General features: G+C 39.7%; 2 protein-coding genes across 3 annotated transcripts in view; one reads left to right on the top strand and one right to left on the bottom strand.

Moving 5' to 3' along the window:
- kcnj14 (potassium inwardly rectifying channel subfamily J member 14) overlaps positions 1–15,800 on the bottom strand; it is a 37,622-nt gene extending 21,822 nt beyond the window's left edge. Inside the window, exon 1 of the mRNA XM_008431614.2 lies at positions 15,655–15,800. The gene's annotated coding sequence lies outside the window, so the exon portion shown is untranslated. The remainder of the gene's footprint in view (positions 1–15,654) is intronic.
- uts2r3 (urotensin-2 receptor 3) lies at positions 4,450–9,076 on the top strand. Of its 2 annotated transcripts, none has more exons than XM_008431611.1 (2): positions 4,450–4,621; positions 6,143–9,076. In XM_008431611.1, exon 2 carries the CDS (start codon positions 6,181–6,183, stop codon positions 7,309–7,311), a length of 1,131 nt encoding a protein of 376 aa, XP_008429833.1. In that variant the 5' UTR covers positions 4,450–4,621; positions 6,143–6,180; the 3' UTR covers positions 7,312–9,076. The 2 variants fall into 2 exon arrangements, with proteins under 2 accessions (XP_008429833.1, XP_008429831.1); XM_008431609.1 differs by having other exon boundaries at positions 6,140–9,076.
- Positions 15,801–15,829: the final 29 nt, after the last annotated feature.

Raw genomic sequence — 15,829 nt, 5'->3', positions numbered from 1 at the left:
GATGGATGGATGGATGGATGGATGGATGGATGGATGGATGGATGGATGGATGGATGGATGGATGGATGGATGGATATTCTTTGAGGGGCTGAAAGATTTTTTTTCTTTTATTTATTTCATATCTGACTGGAACTAAACATAGATTTGGTGGACATTTTATTTTGGTTTTACAAGCAAAAAATCAAAACAGCTAAATATTTCAGATTATTGGAGTCAACAGTTTAGTGTTACTCAAAGTTTAATTTGATTTCTATTTTTTCCCTAAAAGATAAATCACTTAGTGTGTATTATGTCTAAGATCATAATACTTAATTAACTGATTGGTAAATTGATCCACAGCTGCTCACATCATAACTATACATTTCTTTCAACAACTTACATACAATAGATGTTAACTGTTTGCTAACATTTTATAGTTTTACTAATTACATGAAAAAAGAAAACATCTACATATTTAGTAGCAACAGTGCTTTAATATATCAAAAGCAAGAAATAAAGATCACATTATATACATAATAACAACTCGCATTTTTGAATCGATCCATATCAGACCATAATTGCAGAAAAGCAAACTAAATTTGTTTTTAAATCAATTAATTAATCAATATGAATTTATGGAACACATTTAAACAGCAAAGTGTAACATAAGGTGTTTTTAGAGTGCCTACGAAACAAACATAAAACCATTAAAGCCACTCAATACACACACACACACACACACACGCACACACGCACACACACACACACACACGCACACACACACGCACACGCGCACACACACACACATGCACATACACACACACACACACACACAAACACGCACGCACACACGCATGCACACGCACACACGCACACACACACACAAGAAATAATCAGTAAATTGACAGACTAAAAAAATTATGATTCATTAAAAGAGAGATAAATAAGCCAATCACAGGGGATGAAGAACACACAAATACAGCACAGATCAGCAAGGAAACACGTTACAAAGAAAGTGTTACATATACGTATATAATACTTTCATGCAAATATATAATATTTTTATAAGAATGAAAGAACTTACACAAACACAGAAGTTTTACACAAATAAAGCCAAAAGCTACCCTATTTAGAAAAACATATAATTTAGTTTTTTAGAAACATATTCCAAACATTCAGATTTAATTTGTTGGAGTGCTTAAGGTTAATAGAGCAAGCAGAAAATATATCTGCAGCTCAGATGAAACAATCATTCTTCCAGCCATTAATTTCACAAAAAAAAAAAAAAAACATCCTGATAATGTTTCCATCTCTCATCTTCAGACCTGATTTGCATATAAGACTGATGCAGGCTAATTAACTGAGAGAAACACACGCAGTCCAGGTCAAAGCTCCAACATGGAGCCCGTTGCTCAGATAAATGTAATTAAAAATTATACTGGTTGCTTCCACTGGCTGAGATTGATGTCCTCTGACAAATACAAATAAACAGCCTACAGCTCCAGCTTCTTTCCCTTCCATCCATATTTTTTCCCCCCATGACTACATGTGTTAGAAATAAACAAAAGTGGATGTATAATACCTCACGTCACAGTTTGTAAACATTTTCCTCCTATTTCCCCTCCTGATTTTACTTCTTCAGGCTTCTCGTTACGCCAGCCCTCCTACATTTCCATCCAATAAGCCTTTCTATAGGTGCGTGAGGGAGGCAGACCTTTCTCCCCTTTTTTGGCATGCCTGTGGCAGGTATTTGCACAGATTCCTCACACCCCGCGGGGATAGGTATGTCCACCTCTTCCCCCTCCAGCCCTCTTGAGTCTTTACTGCCTGTCTCTGTCTGTCTGTCTTTATGTACGAAGCGGACTAGAGCATGGACTCCCCACCGGCACCGACACGAGGCGCAGGCCTCACATTCTGCAGTCACAACTTAAATCATTTCCAAGCCGCCCGGCTTCTCGAAGCTGGCAGACCGCAGCTGTGGGTTTGACAACTGCTGAGCCAAAAACAACTCGGCTGGTAGCAGGCAGCTGGGAGCTGCTTCTGATATCTCCTGAAAGGCCGGTTTATTCAGCGATGCAGTCGGAGCGTCCACCAGGAAAGCTGCGCTGTCTCCCGCATGGAAAGATGTTGATCCGGGCCAGTACATTGGATAGTTAATTTCCTCTACAGTTTAAACACCAGATCACGGTATAAATCCCCTTGTGAGGGTTGGACAGATTGAGTGCGAACAAGAACTATTGTGGTATTGACATTGGGTCAGAGTTGAACTGTTAGTTATGGAGGTGCGTCACAAAATGACAGGAAATAACAGCAATACGAGGCCCCTTTCTGAACTTCACACATGCAATGAGGCGAAACTGAGCTTAAACTCCGTTTGAAAGTATTAAAAAAACAATTTCCATATCACAAAGAGTTCAATATGGTCTGAATCTGCTTCAGGTTGACTTTTCTGCCTTTGCGTTTTCCCAGAAATCCACCAAAAGGTCAGACTTTGTGTGAAAACAGCTACATTCAAGTGAATGCCTCTAATGAATCATGTATGTCTGAAACCTCACTTCCTGTTCATTTAAAGTCTGTAACCAGTTTTAGTACGTTCAAAAATCAAACAAAACTCTGGTTATGTCAAAAACAGAACTGTACCCATTTTTGATGTTTTACATTTTTCTGTTTGTATACATTATGTTGTGCTATTTTAAATGATCATCACTTTAATTTTTAGAGTCATTTTATTTAAAGCCCATCTAGGGACAAGTGCTGCGAATTAGCTGTTGCTATTGCACCATGATGCAAACATGGGACTGCTGTTTTATTCAGTTTGTCTATGTCGATGTGTGTCTGTCCCTATCAAATAAACTTTATAATATAAAAAAACTTTGCAACACTTTCACAGGGGTGACTTCAGAGAGAAACTGTTTTTAAAAAGAAATAGACATCTAAATGAATACATGTGTCTATTGATGGTGTACAGAAGTACAATGTCTTAGATCATCAAACTAAATTTAATTCCAAAGAAACATAACCTATTTAAACACAAATATATAATTTCATGCATTAAGAGAAAAAGCCTATTGCCATCCTTCTGAAATCTTGAATTAAGGGTGATTAAATATATTTATTTGGAAATAAATGAAATTAAATTTAATCAGACTCACCCAGGTCTGATTATCAGCCGTCTGACAACACAAAGTAGGCAAAAAGCTTTAAAAAAAACTATATGTCTGGTCCTGATATTCAGCATCCATTAGTCTATAAGGGTGTTACAAATTTCAAAGTGAAAATCATCCACCACATGGAAAAACTGTGATCACTCCTAGGAGTTTACCAAAATTATTCCTGGAGAGCATCGTCGTCTAATCCAGGAAGTCACAAAAGAACCCAGAACAACAGCTAATCCCTGCAGGCCTCAGACATCAGACATCTGAGTAATAAAATTCCAATCTGCTGCCCAAAGCAAGCACTGCTTCATCAAATAATATTCATGTTTTCATAAAACATATTCTGAAAACTGACAAGAAACTTCTAATTTCTGAAATATAGAGGCTTACTTTGCTGACGCTGTGAATTCTACTTTCTAGCTGAAAACTCTGAAAATGGCCGACCATCAGTTTTGGATGTTTGGGTTATGCAGCAATAATCAGATTATCATCTAAATCCACAACACAGCCAAGTTCACAAACAATATTCACTACAGCAATATCCTGCTAATCTGAGACTCTTCTGATTCCCCTTTGGGAGGAAATTGCAATTAACAACCTGGACGTCATCTATCAATGGTTATATGTTACCTGAATTTTTTTTACTGCATTCTTAAACATTAACATAAAGTGTTTAGGTAAAAAGATTACATATATTTTTCCTTATAAAAACTTTAAAAAATGTTTCAGTAAGCAAATCAACACAGTTCCTCTTAATGAATGAGTTTCATACAAGAACGGAAACAAGCTTTCAGCTCAAAAATATTTCTATTTATAGTCATTTTCTAAATTCTTCCAGTAAATTCCCATTTAGATTTATGCTTCACTGAAACTATTAGAAAGTCATCGAACTATGATCAAGAGTATGATTTAATGAGGCTGTAAAGTACAGGAGAAAAAAGAAAACAGACGCTAATGCTACTTTAAGTGTATCAAATTCTTACAGGACAACTCAGAGGCAAAGCAGTGGAAAGAAAAGCTTCGCATGAGGCCATAACTCAGAAACAACCGAGATGTGCAAACCATGAAACATTTAGGATTAAAGCGGTCAAAACATTAAAACAGATTTCAACAGATTCGAGGAGTAATTAAGTAAAACTCTGAATTAAATTAAATATGTTCTCATATTTAGTTCACTCAGTGGGGGGGCTTCGCTGTGCCTAATATAAACATGGAGTCTGGATGCAGGAGAAGCCCCCTTGATTTCTCATCCCACCCCTTTGTGTGACTCTCGCTCTGGATCCTCGGACTGACTCAGACAAATCAGAGACTGAGGACGGAGAGCATCGCTGAGGACGGAACCGCACACCCCAAACTTCAACTTTAAATATTAAATACTAATCCTCCTCATCTGAACGAACCGAAATGAGAAGATTTCAGAATGGAAGCTGAGTGGTTTCAGCCCAGGAACGTTATTTTGTAACGTCCAGGATTTTACATCTCAGAAAGTAAGTTGAAAATGACTTCACTGTCGTAAAACGTATTGAATTCAAATGCATTTCAGCTAGAGTATTGGAAAATATAGGGTTTTTTTTCCTTTCTCTCCCACAAATAAATTCAAAAGTGCACTTTACTACAACTACAGTCAATAAAATACATTATTTAGAACGGTTTTGACGTAAACATAATACAACCAGCATTATTTCTTTCCAACAGCAATGCGAGAGTTTAATTTAACAAGTAGATTATTTTTGATTCTTAAAATGTTCACTGTAAAATGTAAAACACAGAGATGTGACGCGGTGTGTATTGTGTATGTAATTAGTCATGTAAAGGGAGCCGCAGAAAGCGCAGCAGCCGCCCGGGTCACAGGCCGCCTCTGTCAGCCTCATTTTGGTGTCACGAAGACATCTCTGCACAGAAGAACTGCGTGTATCGAAGCGAACATGCTGCTCTCCCCTCTCAAAATGAGTGTTTAATTTTTTTCCTAAGCAGAGCGCAGCGCCAGGCTTGAGTCCTGCTGCGTTATGACTCGGCAAATTTACACGCACCGGTCCCGATCCAAACCACCGGTGCGCAAAAGGAGCACAAGAAATCCAAACAAAACCTTGGCCGTTTATAACCTGCTTGCTAATACGATCGGCTGTCTTTCATGTTCCCGTACTGTTTCACCTAATTGCTGCCCAGCTGTTGACCCGAAGGGGGAGGTTTTTCCGTGCAGATTTACCGTCTTGAATTGAAGAACCCCCTCCACCCCATCCCTTTTAAAAAGCGGGCTCCCCGGGTAACAATAAAACCGTGATGGCTGTGCCAACCAGAGCAGGTTTCTGTTGGAACATAAACCATCCTGGATTTGCTGACATTTTTCATTTAATCATGTTTATGTGACTTTCTTTACATTGTCTACTGTCAGAGTTTGAATGGGGGCAAATCAAGCTGAAGTCGACAGAAACAGGATTTGCTGGACCATTGTTCACAGCATCCATGTGGTGACGCTCAGAGGTGCTCAAATCCCTTGGAGTTGAGCAAGTTTTGTCACAACACATCAAACTTCCACGCATTTAATTGAGGTTTTATGTTATACAAAAGTTTCACATTTAAATAGGAAAAATAGAAATAAATCAATGGTTATTTAAAAATGACTAATTATTTATGATAAATATTTATTTTTCTAGGTGGGCAGCCACGTTCTTGATGGTTTGTAGTTGTGCTTGATGCTCTTTCTATAATCAGGTGATGGGCTGAATATAGGGCTCTGATTTGTATTCATAAAAATTGTGAAAATTAATTACTTTATCCTCCATTTCACAATTAAGCATGACTTTGAGGTCATCCACCTTATAAAATCAAATTAAGATACCTTGAAGTGTGTGGCTGTAACATAAAACACAAAAAGTACAATATAGGCACTCTTAATTTCTCTAGAATCTACAGAAAATAACTCATGTCATGTTCTTCTCTCCATCTGCTTTTATATTTTGATTTGCTCCACATCGCCTGTTTGTCTTTCTTCCTCTTCTACACAGCAGTCTGACTTTTCCCCCTAACCTGCTGACCTTTTGGCATAATGGACCCGTCTTTAGCTCCCACAGCTCTCTACACCCTCACTCCCATCCAGAACCTCTCAGCGCCCTCCCCCTCTCCCTCTGTCTCTCCATCGCCCAGCTTTGCCTCCACTGCTCTCTTCTGCTCCCTCCTCTCGCTCCTCTCCCTGCTGGGCATCACAGGAAACCTTTACACTTTGGTTCTCCTTCTGAGGCGCAGCAGAGTTAGGAGAAGACGTGGAGCCGGACTGGCCTGCTGCCTAACAAGAATACCCGTTCCTTCCTGTCTCGCGAACTCTGCCTCTCCTTCCTCCCCCTCCTCCTCGCCCTCCTCCACCTCTCTTCACCTCCAGGTGCTGAGCCTGGCGCTTGCCGACCTGCTCTACCTTTTCACCGCTCCCTTCATCGTGTACGACAGCCTGGCGTCCGGATGGGCCTTCGGGGAGCTGGGCTGCCGCCTCCTACTGAGTCTGGACCTCCTCACCATGCACGCCTCCATCTTCACCCTCACCGCCATGAGCATGGACCGCTACAGAGCTGTAGCCCATCCCCTGCGCACCTCCTCCTCCAGCTCCTCCAACCTGCTGCGGGTCACCCTGGCGTGGGGTTTGGCGGTGGCTCTTAGCCTGCCCATGATGATCACCTTGCACCTGGAGGACGGGGAGAACGGTGAGGGACAGCTGTGTGTCCCGGCGTGGGACGAGCAGAGCTCCAAGGCCTATCTGAGTGTGCTTTTCTGCACCAGCATCCTCGGCCCTGGGCTGGCCATCGGAGGACTTTACGCCACTCTGGGCCGGCTCTACTGGGTTTCACAGACCCAGCCGGCCTGGGCGAACGGAACCGGCGCGGCGTGCACTCCCCGAGCACCAAAACCCAAAGTTCTGCTTCTCATCCTGGGTATCGTCCTGGCCTTTTGGGCCTGTTTCCTCCCCTTCTGGATCTGGCAGCTGCTCCCCCTCTACCAGCCCGACATGCTTCGGACATTACCGGTGGGGACCCAGGTAACGGTGAACCGCATCCTGACAGGACTCACTTATGGAAACTCCTGCGTCAATCCCTTCTTCTACACGTTACTGACTGGGAAGCGGAAACCGAACAGGCAGGTGCTCGCATCAGCCAATCAGCTCTGCCGCAAGGGCAGCCCCCTGCAGTGATGTCCCATCCTGACCAACATCCTGAGTGGAGTTGACCGTCCACTGTCTTCAGATCAAACCACATTGGTGTCAAATGTTTATGCAGCAAAAATCTTCATTTTTGTTTCACTATAATTTTAAAGATATTAATAAATATTTCCAGAGGTCATCAAAGGTCAAACAGCTCCCCACATTTACAAAATCTAACTAATTTGGTCTCAATCAGTTGTGCTTTTCATTGCACATTTTTGAGGCAGTTGATTGACATCAAATTTGTTTGATTTTGTAGATGTGGGGGGAGCTTATTGACCTCTGGAAACTTTTATTAATATCTTTAAAAATATAGCAACACAAACAAAAACGTTTGCTGCCCAAAGTTTGGCACCAATTTTGTTTAATTTGAAGAAGGTGGAATGCACTAAAAAGACATAAGGATGCTTTGAAGTGCCAGATTTGGCTACCAAAGACGAAAGCAATGAGGATGTTGAAGAAATTATAGCACTTTGTACGAAAGCTTTATGAAAGGACAATGTTTGCTTTATCAGAGGAAATAGTTGATATAGAATTTTACCTGAGAAAGATGAAAATGTTTCTCAAAAATAAATAAAATAAAAAAATTTTAATGATTCACTGTCTTGCAAAAATAGCTTTTCCACTTTCTTTGCAGAACCACAGACGTCAGCGTATGTTTGTTGGGACGTCGTGTGAAAAATCAACACAAAACAGGGCTTAACTGTGAGCTAGAAGGAAAGTGTGCAGAGCCAATGCATTGTAGAGACTGAAAGTTTTCAATCATTTTTTAATTCTTGCTAATAATTATCAGTAAGATTTAGGTCTAATCCATTCCAAGATTTCAACAGGCTTTGATCTAAACATTTTTAATTTTCATTGTCCTGCTTGGAGGTGAACATTCAACATACTCTCAAATCTTTTGCAGCCTCTAACAGGTTTTCTACCCTGCAGTTGGCTCCATCCGTCTTCCCACAGACTCTGACCAACTTCCCGGTCCCACAGCATTACACTGCCACTGCCATTTACATGGCCGATGCATTGCTTTGGATAAAGTTTACAACGTTGTCTCTGCTGGGTTTCTTGGTCTTTACGATGCTGATTATTGTCCAATGCTCTTAAGACTTCACAGAACAGATGGATTTAGATTAAGAAAAAGCCACAAACTGCTGGGCTCTGTTCACTGAAGATTTCAAAAGGCATTTGGTTGCATTGAATTTTATTTTGGATTATTGGAGTGAAAGGGGATGAACAAATATGAAGACTACAACTTTTAGAGTTTTATTTGCAGGACATTTTGAGAGTCATGTACCATTTTCCTTCCACTTCACGAGTACGCTCAGAGGTTTGTGATTTTAACGAGAAAAATGTGAAAAAGTTCAAGGTGTGAATATATAGTTGAAAGGCACACATTTATCTCAACGGATGGAATTGCTTATATATTTTTTAATTTGTTCAATATTTAACATAGCAATAATTCAGATCTACGGAAATTAAATGTACAAAGGAATGGAGTTAACCGGTTTATTATGCAAATAAAAACAATAATATTAAGACTGCAGACCAGATATCACATGTTGCAAATATGTTGCATTTCCACTGAAGCCTCTGACACATTTCTGCTTGGTTTTTTTTTTAGAAAAACCTCAATGAAAATGTTTATTTTTAGACAACTGGTTGTGTCTGGCCAGGAACTCAGAGGGATATTTTTCTGAAACATTGTTTGTTGACATAATAAATTATGTTTAAGCATGTCTGCAGGGTTTTTGTTTTCTGCTCCTAAACTTTGACATATAAAAAAAAAAAAGAGTTTTCTGTATTGTTGACCTGCATGTTTGGGTTTTAAAATGTACTTATTGTCATTAATCACACAATGTGCTGCATGGCCTTACCTGCAATTGATGCTGAAATAGGTTTATATTGTTGCATATATTCCTGAATAAAGGATTTGCTCTCTATATTTCATAAAGTCATTTCCTCTTTAGTACAGAAGTTATTTCCAAGGTTTGGATCTCTAACAAACAATGCACCATGACACAAAAGGTTACCAAGAGAGCGGTCAAGGCTATCCATCACAGTAACAGAAACAACAAGGGAAGAAAAAGAGAAAAATGGAAAGTTTTGTTTTTTAGTTGCCCTACGTTGCCCTGTAAGGGCAAAACCCAAATCTGTCTGTCTGACTCAAAGGCTGCACTGCAGATCCTGCTGCTCTGTGACACAGATGAGCAAATACTGTTGTTTGACAGCAAGCAGAAAGGATGGGGTGGAGATGCTAGGACAAGTGGGATAGTGGCGTCCCACTTGCACAGTCAGATGCGCTAAATGTTTGGACGGATGGTGTCTGGGAGGAGACGTCGTGGGGTTTAAGAAGTTGACCGTGGGATGAGATGTTTGCTGGTTTTATATATTTACGCCTCATATCCGTCTCCCACACTGGACTACTGCATACCTCTGAGAATTTTTAAGACGAAAAAAACACACAAGATAATTAATCGGCTCCCAAAAAAATGTACCTTTAAAACTGAGTCAGTCTGACAAAAAAAGACTTTATTGCTACACTTACTGGTAGACGTCTACTAAAAGGTTTTGATAAAAAAAACTGTGTATTTTATTGTAGCTCTGAGCTAAATACTAGAAGAAAACCTCACACAAAAAAGTTCATTACATGATTCTTTTAAAATAATCTGAATACTGCTCATTTTTCAATAATAATTAGGGTAAAAGTGTTATTCAAATCTACATATTTGCAGTATTTGGAGGGAAAAAGTGACATAAATAACAGATCATAATATCTGGGATTTAATTAGTCTAATTTTTTCTTGACTAATCCAAAAGAAGTGACTGAGAATGAACATTTAGATCTACTAGCAGGATCTAGGTGTGTGTTGACATCAGCCTCCAGGAGTCTTGTCTAAAATTTACATGCGTTTATCAGAAACATGAAAATCAAAATAATTTTGGGGCATTTGATGTTGAATTCAATCAGATCTTTTTCCCACAGTAAGATAATTATACGAGTAAGAACTAAAATGACTCTTTAAAACAAGAATTGAGTGAATAAGATTGAATTTATTGAGGATTTTGTCTAAGACTCATGTTCAAATTATAGTCAAGCTCGGTGGTGACATCTTCATTAGGGTCTTGTTTAGTTTTTAAATTTTAATTCTCAAAAGGTTGATTATTCCATCAAAATTGGTGAAAAATTGAGAATTATCTCCAAGTTCTTTAACCTCACCTTAAATCCACAAAGCTTCAATAAGACAGTTATGTCCAAAACACATAAAACTGGGTTTTAAATTGATACGGTCAGCTATTATTACGACATTTGTATATTTATTTCAAAGTATCTGGGCAAAATTTGTGTTGCGGACTTTGTTGATGTCTACTAAACGTGGTTTAAGTTAACATGTGAACCGTTTGCAAATATTTGATTCTGCATAGATTAGAAAAAACGCACAATAAATTCAAACGCACGTGCATTTCTGATTTAAAAATGAATCAAAGTGAAGAACTTGACAGTTCAAATAGATCATTAATTTCATGCATGTATATCTGTTGCACTTGCATTTGAACAAGAGCGTTACATGACGAATCATGGCACCAGGAGAAGCTACAGAGGCCGTTATTCCAGTGTGCCATGTGTTTCCAGTTACCTCCGAACATAACGTTCCAGATGCATTCATATTCTCCACAGCCGTGTGCAGGCACACCACAGGGGGCGCTTCTGTTGTGAAGTTAATGCAAAATCCATTCACCTTTAGCAGACAGCTGAGACTTGCACAGCACATTTGTCCATTTGAATGGAATTTCTCGCAGACGAAGAGCCAACTTCATTTGAAATCACGAGCTTCCAAGTGAAGCCTTGTGATTCTTGGACCCCTGGGTCATACCACAACGACAGAAGATGGAGGCTTCCACCTCATGTAAAGGTGAAATGCTTCCAAAGATCATACGTTGCAGATATTAAAGCACACAGAGTGGTTTAATTTCTCTGAGTCTGCACACAGGACAGGTTTTTGGGCAGAACTCCATACATCGTGTGATTAAACTCCCTTCAGGTCTGCAGGGATGACTGAGTGTTTGATAAACTTTGAATACATGATGTTTGGTCAACCAAACAAAATGGATGGAAAATATTGTCTCAGTGAGGAGACCGCCTGATCCATAAACTTGGTGTTGTTCTTGGTTCGCACGTTGCCAGCCGACCTGCTCCAATAATAACTTTCGTCCTCCCCTGGAACAGAAGCTTTTGATTTCACCCTGAGACCGAAAGCGGCGTCTTCCTCTCGCGGCCGCTGGGAAACGCAAGAGCAAATATTTTCCTTCAGAGCGACGTTGCTGTGTTCTACCTGAAGATTTCATAACTCCAGCACATGTCAGTTCCTGGAACCACCGAGCCTCTTTCCATTCCAGCTCCGTCCCATCCCGCCCACCAGGCTCTCCCTCCTGGCCAGTGTCGGAGAGGCGGCTGCAGGTGCCCCTCCCCTGGGCGGCCCGGTCAGGAAAGCACCCCGCTGTGCAGGCGAGACAAGGCCAAAGCCCGGGCCAAATTCATGCTGTGAGGTGTAGAAGAGGCTCCCACTCTAGACATACACAAAAAAGATTCCCCTCTGGTAAATTCAATCCCCCACTCATCTGTTTTTTGTCTTTTCTGCACCGACTCCTTTGGTACAAAGATGACAGTTCAAATGGTCACAGTGGGATTTACAGACGCACAACTTTGCAGCTTGCCTTAACTTGCAAAAGTATTCACACCTCTTAAACTTTTTTTCGTTGCATTTTATTGGAATATTTTACGACCAACACAAGGCCACTCGTGACTAGGTGGAGGGTGAATCATACAAGGATTTCTTTTCTTCTTCTTTCTTTTTCTTTCTTTCTTTCTTTCTTTCTTTCTTTCTTTCTTTTTTTAATAAAATCAATTTTAATCTGACCCCCTTTACCTACAAGTAAAATCAGGTGTGACCAGTCGGATTGCATTGTCAGAGGTCACATATTTAGTAATAAAGAACAATTTAAACTCATTGTAAATCCAGCTGCTCTGTGAAGCTGGATTCACATTCAATGAACAAACATGAAGACCAAGAAATGCAGCAAACAACTCAGGGAGAAAGATGTGGAGAAACTGAAAGCAATTTCATAAGCTTTGAACAATCTTTGTAAACATAAGCTTTAAAAGTACCTACAATATAAAACTTGTTACTTAAAGAACCTCTATTTTACTTCTTATTTTGTTTTAAGAAAAACAAAATAAGGATTCAATATAGTACATTATCCCAAACAGAAATTAAATATTTCTGAAGCAAAAAAACAACAACAAAAAAACAAAGGACATACTTTAAAGCCAAATGATAAAAAAGAAAACTTACCATATTTTATTTACCCAGTGTTAATCTATATAATTGGTGCATCTTATTTCAAATGAAAGTCCCTTACTGATCCAGTTTGGGCAAAAGAATTGTGCTTGTTACTCTCTACTGTGAACAATTATAGTGTCTTTAGGTCTAAAACAAATATTTGTGGTCAAAATCTGAAGTTTTTCTGTTTGCAAATTGCAAACAGATTAAATAAAGCGATTTGCTCACTAGCAGACATTTGACGTTAAATAAATCTCAAACAATATGGACCTTTAAACATGAAGTCTGAGAACCCAGACCGAAAAAGTTCAGATCTGTGTTAAGAGTTGGAAATGAATTCCTACCAATGCTCTCAGTGTGACTGAGCTTGGTGTATTTTACAAAGAAGGTTTGACAAAAAAGTAAATCTCTAGATGTGCAAAGCTGGAAAATATCTCCAACACACCACACTTTTCAGATTTTCCCGCATTAATAAAATTGAAAACCATTTGTTATTTTTCTTCAACATCACAATCATTCACCATTGTGTTGGTCTATGACAAAAAAAAAAATCCCAGTAAAGTACACTGGCATTGTTGTGCAATGCGACAAAATGAGGAAATGTTCAAGAGGTATGAATAATTTTTCACAGTCGTGTAAATCAGTTCCAGGAAAACCAGCCAGCCTCTCGTGTGAAACACACACCCACATTAAAGAAAAAACAGTTTGCAATTACCAGCCTGACGGCAAACAGTGAAAACCAGGTTCTCACACTGAGTCTTTGTCCAACGCCTGGCACTGCCTCCGAGAGGCGCCCTCCTCCCGTCACGTCCCCTGATCTCACACCCCGGCGTCAGCCGCTGGGATCAGGTGGACCCCTCCAGAGGTCAGGGGTTACATTAACCAACACACAAGTTACAGTTCGCACTCCTGCTCCCACCACAGAACGCCTCTCTTGCACCGTCTCCCTCTCAGCGTTTGCTCTGAACTTTTTACTCTCGCAATGTACCGCCTGCAAGTTGTCACTCCTTGTTAAAGCAGGCGTCAAGGGTCTGCTGACCTCTGACCCCACATGAACCCTAGGGTTTCACTGCTAGACCAAATATCTGAGACAAAAAACTGACCTGTAGTAGCTATTTCCGTTGAAATTTTACCAAAATGTATCAATGCCTGGAACACGAAATTAGAGGAGGAGCTTACGAAACACCAGAGAAGCGTCTTCACGCTGCAAATCACACTCTATGGGGGGAGAACAAAGGTGATAAAGAACACCCTCTGAAATTTACAGCACATTTCAAACCAGACAAACATTTTGTTACTACAAACATTTAAAAAGGATTTTAAGAATTTGAATGTCTTTTTAAGGACTTTTAAAAGACATAAATGGTCCTTGTATCAAAACTGTTTTTGTCATATTAGCTGTCTGTCTGTAATATATATTTTTGACTATATGTGTTTGACAGTGAAGACTGGCCTGTTATCTGCACAGAAACAGTAATTTAGCTGCTTTTGTAACACAAGAAAAGAATTGGAACTAAATATTTAAAGACAGTTCCCACAGTCCCCACAAATGGGGACTGATCCGTTTTTGCAAGCGGTATAGAATGCAATGCGTAATATTTCGCAAAGTTTATTATTTTTTCAGCTGGTGCAGTTCCTGCAGATTAACGCAAATCCAACCTACTTAATTTGTCATCACTGTTGCTGTTTTTTTTTAATGTTGATGAGAATGAGCATCAGACCGAAAAAAAATGTTGTTGACATGTTTGTGCCTCTCTGTCATTTGTGGGGACTGTGGGAACTGTAAGGCACTGTTTCTACTCCTGTAAGCAACACATTAGACTTTGTCATCTCACAAAGTCTAAAATAACTTTGGATCAAAGTGTTTATCATCTAGTCATAATTCCCAGATAAATGATTTGCCTTCAAATGTCTGCACAGCATGCGCAGTATGTAACTCAACAAGTTCTTCCACTCGTCTGTCTGTGACTGAACTTGCAGCTCAGGTGGCTGAGTAACTGACCCAACCTGCTACCTGTTGTCCCAGACAGGAGGGACTCCTATAATCTCGATGGCTCATTGCTGCAGAAGACGCTCTGGTCATAAGCAATGAAGTGTTTACAACCTGATTCAAACAAATTAGTTCAGTTCAGATGAAACTAAATAAAATGTTAATTTGCTGTTGCATAAAGTTATTTTTAAAATATTCTAGAACTTTATGCACAGAACTGAAAGGAAAATTAATATTAGGTGAGCTGTGGTGGTAAAGTGCAGCCATTATTTAGAAAAGAAGCTTTGCTATTCTCAGATACAGATACCCAGAGCTGCAGGTTGTTCAATCATGTCACTCCCCCCTATACAGCGCTCTCGCTTTCCAGGGTAACTTGGACCTTTCTATGAGCTCCTGGGTGGCCAGTAATCGCACACCAGCCAGGGTGACTTTGCATAAACAAGCAACCTGCGCAATCTTAAAATGTGCAAGCATGAGGCTGCAGCCTGTGGCCCTGAACTGGCTGCATGTTGGTGACAGCCGTCAGGAAGAGACTGTCAGCAACTGCATCTTGAATCTGCGTTTTAATTATGATTTTATGAAATAACTGCAAAGACGATGTAATAAAAATGACTAAATTCTTAAAATGATGTAGCCAATTTCTGCTCTGCAAGAATACTCCTTTTATCTTTACATCAAATGAAACAAGTTTCCAAGCTTAATCAGATATAAGTGAAAATAATAATAATTTAAAAAAATTATAATAAGGAAGCAGCTGATCACTTTTAAGTTCTGGCAAAAGGTTTAATCCTGTTCTTAAAAACCAAATTCAAATGAAAAACATTTATAAGTCAACTTTATGGTAACAAACCCAATAAAAATACAAATCACGCAGGAACAAGCCACTTACAATGCAGTTGATTTTTAGATTTTAAGATTAAACTTCGTTATAATTTAGAAGAAAAAAAGCTAACTAAAGTTACATGCATTTTGAAGACATTTAAAGTTGTAGCAAGTGGTAAAACTTACCTGAACCCTGAAGCAAGTCCGACAACGAAATCCTTCCCCTTTTTATTGCACTACAGGTTTTTATTTCACCTCGCCAAGTGTGACCCAAAGGCGACGAGAAGGGGGTCAGAAGTAGCCGTGGCAGTCGCAGCCTACTGGAACGTCGAGGACTTTTTGTTTGTGTTTATCGCCATCT

The sequence above is a fragment of the Poecilia reticulata genome, linkage group LG16, assembly GCF_000633615.1.
Source record: "Poecilia reticulata strain Guanapo linkage group LG16, Guppy_female_1.0+MT, whole genome shotgun sequence".
In the NCBI taxonomy this organism is placed as follows: domain Eukaryota; kingdom Metazoa; phylum Chordata; class Actinopteri; order Cyprinodontiformes; family Poeciliidae; genus Poecilia; species Poecilia reticulata.
This window is presented reverse-complemented; position numbering and strand designations above follow the sequence as displayed.